Raw genomic sequence first — 13,529 nt, 5'->3', positions numbered from 1 at the left:
ATCATCTGTTGGATCAATAAGCAAATATATACTATAAATGAAAAAGTGCTGTTTAATAAAGGAAGGTCACTCACTATACAAGTGACTCAAAATATACTGCTATCAGAACATAAGAGATCAAATTGCAGAAGAAAAAATGTAAGAACAGTGTATATTTTTCCAGTAACCATTAACTGTGTTTAATTAATGAAACTTGTAGCAAAAAAATTCTGGGATAAATCAAAATGTTCTGGGGGAAGATATCTTAATGAGCATTAGCCTCTTAATTATCCTCTTGGCTACATTGTAGGAACACACGTGTGCCTTTTCTTTGTATAACAACTTTTTATATAGAATTATTTTTAAACTGATCATTAATTTTATGACTGCAGAAATGAGATGCAAAATTTATGCTGTTGTCATTGGCACAGGCTCAAGGCACTACTGGCATTATGCATGATTATAATAGAATGGCTGCCTGCTAATGAGTCTGTAGACATTTCATTTGAACATGCCTTGCTTTTAGATGTGTGATTAGGCTGTAGTACTTTCAGTTATGCCTACACGTTCTTTTGCATAGACTTACCTGATGGTCATTGTTCCTTTGAGTTCTTTTACGAAGGTAGTGAATGAACATTTTCCTTTACTGATTTCTGTTCCTCTTCCAGATACAAAGTTAGATTAAATGTTGCATTTCAGGTTGCTTGACAGTGATTCCCCTGACCAAATGAATGAAAGCATTCATAGTTTCAAATACAGTGCCCTTTGAAAATTGATAGACTAGTCAGATGTGCAAAATTGGGTTTAAAGAGTTAATAAACTTGGGATCAGTTGAAATGAAATGCATTTGTTGCATCTGGTTCTTAGTTTGGTTCTTAGAGTATTTTTTACTGCATGTTTGAAGTGGCTAGAGCATACCATAGTCTAAATCTCTGAAGAGGAAGTAGTCTGCTTAATGCTATCTTTAAGGTGAAACTTTGAATATATTCTACAATACTCCTTATAATCTTTTCCCCACAGTATTAGGAATTACAATGTTTATGATAAAAATCAGAATTAGATTAGATACCTGCATTTAAAATAACATAATTACAATTAAATCCCATCACAAACTTGCTAAATATACACTCACAGTCTGATAAAAATAAATCAATGAGACCTATGACACTCATATATGTAGAATCATCTACCAGACACAGTCAAATAGCTGCAGATTGGCTGCATGGTTTCTCAACATTTCATGACTCTAAGCCCACGAGCTGTAAAATGAACTTAATACAGCTATAAAGGAAGTACCCCCCCCCCCGTTGCCCTGGAATTGCTTCCCCCAAAAGGAATAAAACAGAAAACCCTATTTTTGTCCACATGTGTGAAATAGCCCCCGCCCCCATCTTTGGATTATTGACCAACCACTGTTACCTTTCCCTGTCCCAAAACGTTATGTGTAGCCCCTGCTGTCCACCTTGATCTAAATACAATAAAATAATTACCCCCCCTGAAAAAAAAACCTCTAAAAATTTGCATGCAACATCCAAAGGAACATCTAGTCCAACGTTCTTTCACACTCTGGTCATCCAGATTCCTCTAGCCTTTGCTACTGTTGCTTCCCAACATGTGATATTTAGAGCCATCCTTCCACTAAATGTGAAGCTTCTGTATAGGCATCATGGCACCAAGTTTCTGAAATGAAGACCACTCTGGATTTAAGATGACAACCTCCTAGGAATAGTGGACAGGAAAAACACATACAGTGGGGCAAAAAAGTATTTAGTCAGCCACCAATTGTGCAAGTTCTCCCACTTAAAAAGATGAGAGAGGCCTGTAATTTTCATCATAGGTATACCTCAACTATGAGAGACAAAATGAGAAAAAAAATCCAGAAAATCACACTGTCTGATTTTTAAAGAATTTATTTGCAAATCATCACCTACAAACAAGCAAGATGTCTGGCTCTCACAGACCTGTAACTACTTCTTTAAGAGGCTCCTCTGTCCTCCACTCGTTACCTGTAGTAATGGCACCTGTTTGACCTTGTTATCAGTATAAAAGACACCTGTCCGCAACCTCAAACAGTCACACTCCAAACTCCACTATGGCCAAGACTAAAGAGCTGTTGAAGGAAGAAACAGAAACAAAATTGTAGACCTGCACCAGGCTGGGAAGACTGAATCTGCAATAGGCAAGCAGCTTGGTGTGAAGAAATCAACTGTGGGAGCAATAATTGGAAAATGGAAGACATACAAGACCACTGATAATCTCCCTTGATCTGGGGCTCCATGCAAGATCTCACCCCGTGGGGTCAAAATGATCACAAGAATGGTGAGCAAAAATCCCAGAACCACATGGGGGGACCTAGTGAATGACCTGCAGAGAGCTGGGATGAAAGTAACAAAGGCTACCATCAGTAACACACTATGCTGCCAGGGACTCAAATCCTGCAGTGCCAGATGTGTCCCTCTGCTTAAGCCAGTACATGTCTGGGCCCGTCTGAAGTTTGCTAGAGAGCATTTGGATGATCCAGAAGAGGATTGGGAGAATGTCATATGATCAGATGAAACCAAAGTAGAACGTTTTGGTCTCAACTCAACTTGTCGTGTTTGGAGGAGAGAGAATGCTGAGTTGCATCCAAAGAACACCATACCTACTGTGAAGCATGGGGGTGGAAACATCATGCTTTGAGGCTGTTTTTCTGCCAAGGGACCAGGACGACTGATCCGTGTAAAGGAAAGAAAGAATGGGGCCATGTATCGTGAGATTTTGAGTGAACACCTCCTTCCATCAGCAAGGGCATTGAAGATGAAACGTGGCTGGGTCTTTCAGCATGACAATGATCCCAAACACACCGCTTGGGCAACGAAGGAGTGGCTTCGTAAGAAGCATTTCAAGGTCCTGGAGTGGCCTAGCCAGTCTCCAGATCTCAACCCCATGGAAAACCTTTGGAGGGAGTTGAAAGTCCGTGTTGCCCAGGCGACAGCCCCAAAACATCACTGCTCTAGAGGAGATCTGCATGGAGGAATGGGCCAAAATACCAGCAACAGTGTGTGAAAACCTTGTGAAGACTTACAGAAAACGTTTGACCTCTGTCATTGCCAACAAAGGATATATAACAAAGTATTGAGATGAACTTTTGATATTGACCAAATACTTATTTTCCACCATGTTTTGCAAATAAATTCTTTAAAAATCAGACAATGTGATTTTCTGGATTTTTTTTCTCATTTTGTCTCTCATAGTTGAGGTATACCTATGATGAAAATTACAGGCCTCTCTCATCTTTTTAAGTGGGAGAACTTGCACAATTGGTGGCTGACTAAATACTTTTTTGCCCCACTGTATACTCCCCAGCTCAGTGAATCTAAGAAAACCCACTATTTCTGAAAAAGAATAGTCTTCTTTCAGATGAATATAGAATAAGCCTTCTCTTAGTTTTCACTACTTGTTCTGCTCCTGTTAGTTAAGGATATTTTTGGGGAGCTGTATATGGAATTAAAACCTGTTCTTTGACCACTCTAAATATAAATGTCTGGGACCTTGCCATATACTTCCAAGCACTCATGATTTCACAGGTTTCAAACTCCCCGTCCCCAATTTTAACCTAAGCTGTATTCTGTAAGTGAAACCACATGCAGTGGCTGTACTGTTTGCTTATGGACTTGTGGTCAATGAGCATCCCAGGTTATAAAACAGCATATTTATAACTGCTTACAAAGCAGAATGATGCAAGTATTTAATCTTCCTGAAGGGCATTTTCTTTTTCTACACCCCAGCCAAAATTGGAAACTTATATATTTGAGCAAATGCCAGGCCTCCAACGCCCTGGCAGGGCCAATCCCTGATGCCTGCCTTGAGATTCATTTAATTAATTTTTTTGGCTGAGCACTCCAAGCAGCACCAGGTGGCCAGATCTAACCACTTTTTACATTTACTGCATTGCTTCCAAATGAGCACTGTTTGGGGGCATGGGAGAAAGTTAAACAGGTGGCCACACACAGCTATCCTTTATTGCTTCTAGAGCTACCACAGTTTCTTGGAATGCTGCTGTCCCATGCAGATAAACTTTTGTGGTCCTGTAGTGCAGAAATACTCTTGAAGGACTTATTGCCAAGAATCCCTAAACCAAGAGCTAACACCATTCTGTACTGATGACAAAAAGCACTAAAAATGAGGGAAAGGAAGTCTACTGGCCATGCCTCTAAAGCTTTTGCAAGAATAAGAGAGGTCATAAAATATGCAGAGGATGCAAATGACAGAAAAAAAATGTAAACTAGCTGGTCACGAAGGAGCTCACAATGTCTGAGGTTCTCCTGCTCATCATGTTAGAAGTTATTTACTGAAGATCTCTTTCTAGATGATACTGAGCTGCAACAGCAGATGATGTTTAAAATCTTTATGTAATATTTCTTTATGTAATAAAGTATGTAATAAAGTATGTAAATTATGTAATAATTTATGTAATATTTCTAGAATGCTTAAAAAAGCAAAGAATACAATTAACTGTGGCACAACTGTGCCCTGAAGCTGACAGTAGAAGTTAACATGTTTCAGAGAAGGGAAGGAAGAGGATATAAGGCATAAGGAAATAAGAGTTGTTAAGCTAAAACTTTAGCAAATGTTGGCCTGAGAAATGGCCTGAGAAAACTGTTATCTTGCAGTGTTTTCCAAAGAAAGAGAAGCACTGACTCACTCAGCTGTCTGGAGGCCATGAGTTCCAAAGTGTAGCTGTTGCAAAAGAAAATGGATGGAAGCATGAGACCATGGATGCAGTATTTGCTTTAAGAAGGACATCATTTTTTGAATCGTACAGACCTTTGGAAAAACTATAAAGAGAAACAAAAGAAGAAAGTTAAGCATTAGTAAAATGGTATCACTTTTAAAAGTAACAAGTAGACCCTTTAAGGTAAATATAGAAAGAGAAAGAACAACCAACATAAAATACAAATAGAAGAAATATTTCTCAAGGGAGAACTTTCAAAGAAGTGATGACATTGAGTTGGACCTTTACATAAGTCAATTTAAGAAAGTTCAATAAATGTTTCCAATTCCCTCTTTCCTCCCCTCACCCCCTTCCTATATTCCACACTGGTCAAGAGAGCTCTACTCTCTCCATAGTCTTTCGGAAATTACCTTTTTGTGGGTGTATTTGAGTAGGAACTTTTATTTCCTGAATGTACCTGGAATTTAGAAAGTGAGATCCACTGAACAGAGTGAAACTGGGAAGAAAGTTTTAGGCTTTTTTAGGATCCAGGACTGTTTGCTGTATGACACTGAAATGGACATTTGCTGGTATTTGGGAATCCTCAATTTTAGTTTGGAATAGTGAACATCTGTAATTTGTAGACTTTACCTCCAATCTACCATTGGCCCTCTAACAAGGTAATGTCTCTCCTTTTAATTCTACTTGCATGCTGTATCCGAGTGAAGAATATTATATCTATCTGACCCCACAAAATTTTTAGTCACAAAGATAGATGTTAGGGAAGGGAAAGGGAAGTCCAGTAAGCAGTGATGGTGAGAAGAAATTGCCAGGGAGGGAGGGAGGGAGGGAGGGAGGGAGGGACAGCTGAAGATGGACAGCTGAACAAATCAGGAAGAGAGGCTGCTCAAAGTGAGGATGGAAAAGCAAGTAGAGCAAGGTTTCTGAAATTCTTTCCAGCCTTTTAATAGTTCTGCTGTAAGTTACAGGACTAGGACAGAGGTTGAGTGGGAGCATAGAATTAAGGAGTTGGCAACATTCCGAGTCACTACCCAACCGTTTTTTTTTTTTTAGGGATGCATTGGTAGAATTTTTCTGGAATTTGTTCCCATTTTGTTCATTTTTTATAGAGTTACAGTGGTGCTTAAAAGTTTGTGAGCCCTTTTGAATTTTCAATATTTCTGCATAAATATGTCCTAAAATGTGTTCTCCACCCAAGTCCTAAAACTAGATAAAGAGAACCCAATTAAGCAAATGAGTCAAAATATTATACTTGTTCAGTGCCCCTCAGGCATTATGGAGGTTCTTTATATACACGAGTCTGTGCTTTTTTCTGGAAGACAGATCTGTTTTTCATATATGTTTAGTGATTTCTTTTTTGAAAGAGTGCTGGTATTCTCTACATGGAAGTTCAGTTTCAACCAGATTTAGCCAGTTGTGTGTTGCTGGTTGTGTCCCAAATAAGTGCCTTACAGGATTTCTACTCCTGATTCCAACAAGAGATTTAGTGTGGCCGTGGTGTCAGCCGTTACTGGGGGATGCTATTTTATATTCTCTAATGCCGTTTGGCTACTCAGTGGATATAGATCTGCTGGCCCTGGCCACCACTGCCAACATTGCTGTTCCTTAATGTGCTCATAAACCTGTAGCCTGGCTGACAGATAGTGGGGTGGAGGACAGGCCCAGGTTGCACAGGAGGGAGCTTTATCAATGTGCCTTGCCATTTCCTTTCTGCTTCACTCCTCTTCCTCCTTCATTCCTCTTCTATCCCACCAGCCTATGAGCTAGGCTCTTGTTTGACCCAGGTCCACCATTCTTACATTAGCTCAAGCCTGACCCATCACACTTTCAAGAGAGCAATTTGGGGTGGATTTTTCTGCTGCCTGGGAACATTGGATGGGAGAGGAAGTAAAGTTAGGGTCAATCCTGCCCTTAAATTGTCCCACAGTAAAGCTGTAAGGACCTCTTACAAGCCTCATTACTAAGCCAGTTAGAGTTGGTTATCAAGGCAGCATAAATTCCAAAGTGTATTTTTTTCCTGCTGACTCGAAGATTAGAGGGATATGTGTGAAGGCAGCCATGAGAAAGTGTCTATGGGTAGGACTAACTATGAAGCTGGAATAGTCTTTGTTGCCAGTGAGGCTTTACAGAAGCACTTTCAATTTGTTTTCTTTTTTTTAATGTATTTTTTTTAATTTTGTTTTAAGAATGTATATACTGCTTGCTCCACTAACAACTGTTGGATTACAACAATCTGTTAAGAATCAATTAAAACAGCAATTAAATGATACAACAAATGAATGTATGACACTGATATAGAAACATTAAAACACTTGGAGAAATAGGTAGGAATGTAAGCCTCCCCCTAGATGGGGGTAGTTTAGTCCACAAGATGGGCCCCACTGTGGAAGATGCTGAATTCATTGTTGTCAAACGTTTCTGGAGCAAGACCCACAAAAAGTACTTATTAATGACCTAACTCTGTAGGGAGGACTGTGCAGGAATAGACATTTCTGTAAGTGGCTTGGCCTAAACCATCTTGTCTCTTACAGTACATGCAGCATTTCCAGTCTGAGAGGCTCCTGTGATGACGTGATGTTTGTTGTCTGTGGCTGCAGTTATGCAGTCAGCAAGCTGTGGCATAGCTGTATTATTTGATCCTCCAGTTTTCTTTACTTTGTAACTATTTTGATTTATGGAGTGTCAACGTGTATAAGCAGCACTCCTGTTCTTTCTTTGAAGTACTTGAAACAGTGGAAAGATCCTAAATTAATGAGAGTATTTTTTAAAACATACAAGGATGTTGTATACATTTGAAATGTTGCCTTCATCAATATTCCTGCAAAACTTGGAGGAAAGAGGGTAGAAAAAATCTAGGAAGGCTATGGCAAAGACATGTATCTCTGTTGGTTTTGCAGTCTATAATTGATTCATTTAGGCCATGCTTAGATGAAAAAGAAACTTCTAGGATCATAAGATTGAAAGATTGGTCATAATTGAAAAAATGGTGGCCTAGAATTTGAGATGCAGGATGCAAACTCCTATGGAAACTGGGTAGTATTATTGTCTGAATCCTGTAAAATTACATACAGTACTTTTGAATATCCTGGTGCTTTTTGAAGAAATCTAAATTCTTGGAGAAGAGGATTTCTCTTCTCCAAGAATTTAGATTTCTTCAAAAAGCACCAGGATATTCAAAAGTACTGTATGTAATTTTACAGGATTCAGACAATAATGCTACCCATGTTCCATAGTAGTTTGGATCTTGTGGCATGCTTTTAACATGATATCCAGCTCACTTTTGGTTCTCCATGAGTTCTGATTTGAATAGGAAATGACTTCAGGGCATCATATATACAATACATTTTATTATTTGTATCATTTTCTTCTTGCAGAGTGTTTAAGGAAGCAAATGTTCTGGAGAGAAGAGCTTTGAGGGAATTTAACCACTTATCTGAGATAAGTGGTTATTACATTTCCCTGTGTAATATGTTGGTTTTGTAACATACAAATAAGTATGGAAGCAAAATGCATTCAGATATACAGGTAGGCCAAGATCTGCAGCCTTTGGAAGCCATTCATATGATTAAACTGTGGTTGTGGCAAAAGTGCTGAGAATTGAATTGAGTGGCATTACAGTAGATGTAGGTTGAATTATAGGTCGACAAAGCATACATGTCACACACATATAAATGCTTTATGATTAATTGACAATCTAATGCTTAATTCAGAGAACTACACTAGCAGAATTATAAGTGGTATATGTGGTGCCCCCATTATGCTGCTATCATAGGGGAAATCCTTAAAGCAAACATTATATCAAGCATCTACTTCTAGAGCTAATAAAGCATTTTTTCCTTTCCTTTCTCTTTTCAAATTCATAAGAGATATGGTGTTGGGATTATTTTATTTCAGTTGGATGAGATATATTCTTTGATGTAAGAAAAGTAGATTTTAAAAATTGTTGATGGAGTTTTTTAGAGACTTTGAGATGATTCTAAACAACATTAGTTGAATGAATTAGCTGCCCCAAACCCATTGGTTATACTGGGGCTTAGATTCAACTATTTTAATTCAAACCTGTACCTCTATAAATTCAATCACAATGGCTCAGTTCAAGTCAGATTCAGCAAGTGCGATGAGGCTTCTGCCTCCTTCTTTAGTCATAGTTTGTTGGTGGGACTATGGGACTGGATTGTTCCTGACATATTGGTGTTACACCTGGACTAGAGTCCCTGGTTTGTTGTTGTTCTCTTAACAAGCCAGAATCTTAAGTAGGATTTGTTCTTAGTTTACAGCCTTTCATTTTTATTTAATTTTTCAGCCTGAGTGTTGCAGGGACTGTTGCCAGTAGTCCAGTAACTTCCTTGCAATGTGACGTTGAAAATTTGGGGTGCTGGAGGAGCTTTAATTGCAAAATAGGCCTATTAACAGAGTATTCAAAAGAAATGAATGGGGGGGGGCAGTCAGGATTTTGGTCTGGCTGTCTATCAGCATGACAGACATTTCTGTGTTTGCCAAGCTCCTCCTCTGCCAATAATAGCCGAGTGGATGGAATTGGGCAGTATGCCCCCCCAGCACAGTTTCAGAAATCCATCTTATTGTGACAATCCAGCCATCCTCTGAGTGCTTCTCTTTTATTTTCCCACTTCCTATTTAAATTATGATGATGATAAGATTTTTCTTTGTCTTCAATGAAGACATTGGGAATTAAACAAGTCAGGCTTTAGAACTTTTGTTCTGAGCTAGTTAGAGGGGAAAGTTCTGTCCAGAGTTGTGAATTCATGATGTATGATTCTGAAATTCATTATTAATTTTGAAATTCAAGGAGTCCTTTACGCTACCTGTCCCCAGCTTGGCACATGTCTTGGAAGATGACCATAGAATTCTCAGCTAGCGTGGCCATTGGAGATTGCCATCCCAACATAACCAATTAGGAAAAGCTCTTCGCACAAGGTGGAACTGAAGTCTCCTGTTTTAATCACTGATAATATTTTATATGTGCAGGAGATCATGAAGATGGGGAAGATGGTGAAGGATCTTGGCCTCTTGCTCCTGACAGTCTCTCCCTAACATCTGACCGATACGATAAAGAGGACGAAGCTCCCTCTGATGGTGAGTGATTTTTCTGGATCTCAACCTGAATTATTATAATATTGTTGGTAGTTTGGTTGGTTTCTGATGAACTGCATGAGAGGATTTTGTAGAATAATTGGGGAAACAGTAAAGTCTCAGGAAGCATAAAGCCCTGAAAAGTTTCTTACCTTTCCAAGCCTGTTAAGGAACTGAAGAGCACTCTCTAGTGGCAGAAAAAGCACGGTGAAATGATAAAATATACAAACTATTTATGCTGTTGGCTTGTTTTGTGTTACACTTAAAATATATTCCTTAGATGTTCTTCATATGCAGATAAATCAGTGACTGAAATTAATTGTTTTTGTTAAGTTTTGTTAATTCAAATTCAGAATCCTGCATAATTGTATTGTGCTTTATTAATGGCTTGTTCTGTTGTATAAATAATGAATTTTTTTCTTGCAAACTTGAAACAGGATGGCTTCATAAAAGATTAAATAATTTATTCCTAAGATTTTTTTCCAATTAATATGCAGGCATGTACCTACTGAACCATTATTTTCTAAAATTTGAGCACTTCCCCCCCAATTTCTTAAATAAAAAACATAATCAGTTATATTTTTATTTGAAGGGAAAAGCAAATTAATACAGAGAATCATGGTTTACTACAATATTTTACTACTGAGAATTGAGCAATGTTTGATGAATCACATAATCAATTTATATGAATTGGTTGCTCAAAAATTTAGACTGGCCAGTGAGGGCTGCTGGATGGAGTGGTGGTTGGCCATACGCTGATCAAATTGTGTAGCTCTATCTCAATTGTTGAATGAAAATATGTTTCTTACATGATATGCCACATTTTATGTTATTCATATTATTCCCTTTGGAATCATATATTGCATTTATGAGATATAAAATTATGCCTATTGCAGGATAGGGATAACTCAAATATGTCCATAAGTGATAACCCTTCTAACAACCAAGCAAGTAGGATCTTTATATTCCTAGAATTCTACAGATTGTATAACATTAACAATGAAAGTTTTCTTCTTTTGAATCCACCTTTCTTTCTATATTCTAAGAAAGGATAGCTTCCAGTTAACATCAGCAATAAATTAGCATATTTCTTTTTTAATAGAAGAATTTATTGGCATAAGAGATTTGACAAAGTTTTTAGACTGATTTTCTCCTGAAGGCATTAAATAAAGTATAAACCAGTCCTTTGTCTTTATTCTGAAAAATGTGGTGCTAATGTTCCATTTTCCTGTGTTTTATGGCAGTGGGGTATTGAACGCATATACAAAGAAGCAGGCATGAAAAATGTTTCTTTCTTGTTTGTTTGAGAGAAAAAATGGACAACTGCTTTTGTTTGTGAAAGTGAAAAGTTAATTGCTGAACAATGTTGAAGCCTAAGCCTTAAGTATTATGAATACAAATGCATTAACTATTCATTTTAACAAGCTTCCAAATACTATTATTAAGCTATGTTAATTATATTAATTTGAATATTTTACATGGTCTTTCATTTTGTAAAAAATCAAGATTACTTGTATTAGCAAAAGGCCTACTGAACAAGACAAAAATCTTAAACAATTAAGCAGAAATGGAAACAAATGTTGAACAAAGAGATAAAGTTATTTGTAATTAATTTGGGAAAGGAAAATAATATTTGCCTAGCATCTCATAGCTAACAATGTGAGCCCCAGGCAAGCGTTAGGCAGAATTATATGTGTATTTCTTACACAGATCCTATAAACTTAATGGAATTTACTTGAAGATTAGAATATGTAAAGCTATTTATGTTTCTCCCACACCTCATAAATATTGATATTTAATCTTTAGATAATTTTTTACTGATGCCTGTCTAATAAATCACTAAGGTGTCTATCAGCAGAGAAATGAATTCTATTTATAGCATGGTCCTGTGCATGTCTGTTCAGAAATAAGTCCCCTTGAACACAATGGATATGTAGGTTTAAGATTAAATCCTTAATGCAGTCCCCCTTTTCTCTCAATTAAGCTCTTAAGCAAATTCAGCCTTTTAAGTGCATCAGCCTGTTCTGAATGTAGTAGTGGAATCTTTGCAGTTTCCTTATGAAAGTGCACACATTTGAAATAGTTAATAGAGCACCAGGTATTACATTTGTAAGTTCTCTGGAAACATAGATTAGTGGTCTGCGCATCCAGATAAAAGTGATGGACGCTGTGCTCTACATGGAAGCTTAGGAGTTACAAGCAGCCAGTGACGTCCTTGATTAAAAGATCACTCATCTTTAGCTAAACCTTTGAACAGTATTTTTAAGACCATGTCATAAATAAAGACTTTTTAAATTAACCATTTAGCATTTTGCCCACAAGATAAAGACTTTGTAACAGTCATCTTTGTTTGTAACTGTTGAGCTCTGTATATATAGTGCTATATTGAAAGATCCTGCTGTTTTGTCTATTTTTTGTCTAATAGTGTATTAATTAGAAGACAGTTATTTTAACCATGAGTAGAATAAACTAGGACAGGCCCTCAACTATCTTTTCTGTCAAATCTGGTAACTGTTGTGTCTTTCTGGCTGTTGCCCCCCAGAGTGTGTGAACTAGAGCTCCAAATTTTGTCTGCACAAAAAGTCTAAAGATGTGTGTGCTTTTTAGAATAATGCTGATGCAGTTTCTGAAAATGTTGGTTTTCTACATACACATCTCTCTCTATATTTTAAAGTCTGCTGCAGCCTCTCATGCTTTGTCTTGTAACAAATTCTCTCCTATCTCCTCCCCCCACCCCCGGTTCAAAAGTCCATTCAATTCCCCAATGGCTACCTAATTTTCCGGTTATTCCCTCAAGCCATACGTGTTTTGGTTTCTTTATGATTTATTAGGTACTGTAGAAAAGATGCATAAGTTACATCTTCTAATGAAATTCAAGCACACCTCAGTAATGCTTTGACTCAGTTGTCAGCAGCAATTACATTTCTAGCAGGGAGAATAATACAGAGGCCCAGCCGTTTTACAGAAAGGAAAACAGAAAGAAGTTGGGAAGGTGAGAAAAACAGTTGTGAAGAAGCCACCTCAAAATAAAACAAGATGTACAATTCCTGGCCAGCATACTCTTCCTGTCTGGCTCTTCTTTTATTGGCTTGCGGTCTGATTGATAGGAAAATCATAACTTGCTATATGCTAACAGGCAGAGTTCACTTGTAGGTTATTGTAAACTGATAAAGGCTTAGATGGAGTTTTGATTTTCACACTGGACCTGGCTGCACCAGATTAATGGAATTACAATGAGAAGCTGGACTAGTTGCAGCTTTGTCAGAAAAACTGATGGAGATTCTATAGTCATGACTGCTCATTAATACCACTTGTCTGAAAGGTGTGGGGGTTCTCTGTACAAAAGGCTCCGGATAACTGATTTTTGAACAGGATTTTATTTATTTATTGATGACTAGTTTTCTTGTAAAACAAATGATGGCCTCTTGTATAGTACAACAGTGTTGCACTTTTGTTAATATGTTTGTGGCAAGGAGTAGGCCTTGACCTGACAGTGTTCACCCTTTGATAGAGTTGGAAATCAGAAGAACAGGAGTGTATTGTTTTGTATATAAATCTTACATGGCAGATATTGCTGTTTTCTTTTTTAAGAGGCAACCTATTTTTTTTTTTTAAAGTTGAAATGTGAACATATTTGCAACTGATGTTTGATCTTAATTTGGAGAAAAACTAGGGTAGGTTCAAACCACTGGATTTTGTTCCTAGAAATGTCATTCATACTACAGTGCCATAGTTCATTTATACC

At 37.5% G+C, this 13,529-nt stretch overlaps 1 protein-coding gene across 1 annotated transcript in view; it reads left to right on the top strand.

Annotated features, from left to right (window-relative positions):
* SKAP2 (src kinase associated phosphoprotein 2) overlaps positions 1-13,529 on the top strand; it is a 118,900-nt gene that overhangs the window by 19,798 nt on the left and 85,573 nt on the right. The window contains exon 4 of the mRNA XM_088150708.1: positions 9,680-9,787. Coding sequence (XP_088006834.1) covers positions 9,680-9,787 — 108 coding nt within the window. The remainder of the gene's footprint in view (positions 1-9,679; positions 9,788-13,529) is intronic.

The sequence above is a fragment of the Python bivittatus genome, unplaced genomic scaffold, assembly GCF_059951505.1.
Source record: "Python bivittatus isolate LINGU-HERP-01145 unplaced genomic scaffold, Pbiv_v1 ctg000610_np1212, whole genome shotgun sequence".
Lineage (NCBI taxonomy): Eukaryota > Metazoa > Chordata > Lepidosauria > Squamata > Pythonidae > Python > Python bivittatus.
Note: the sequence above shows the minus strand (reverse complement) of the source record. Positions and strands in the feature narration are given on the sequence as shown.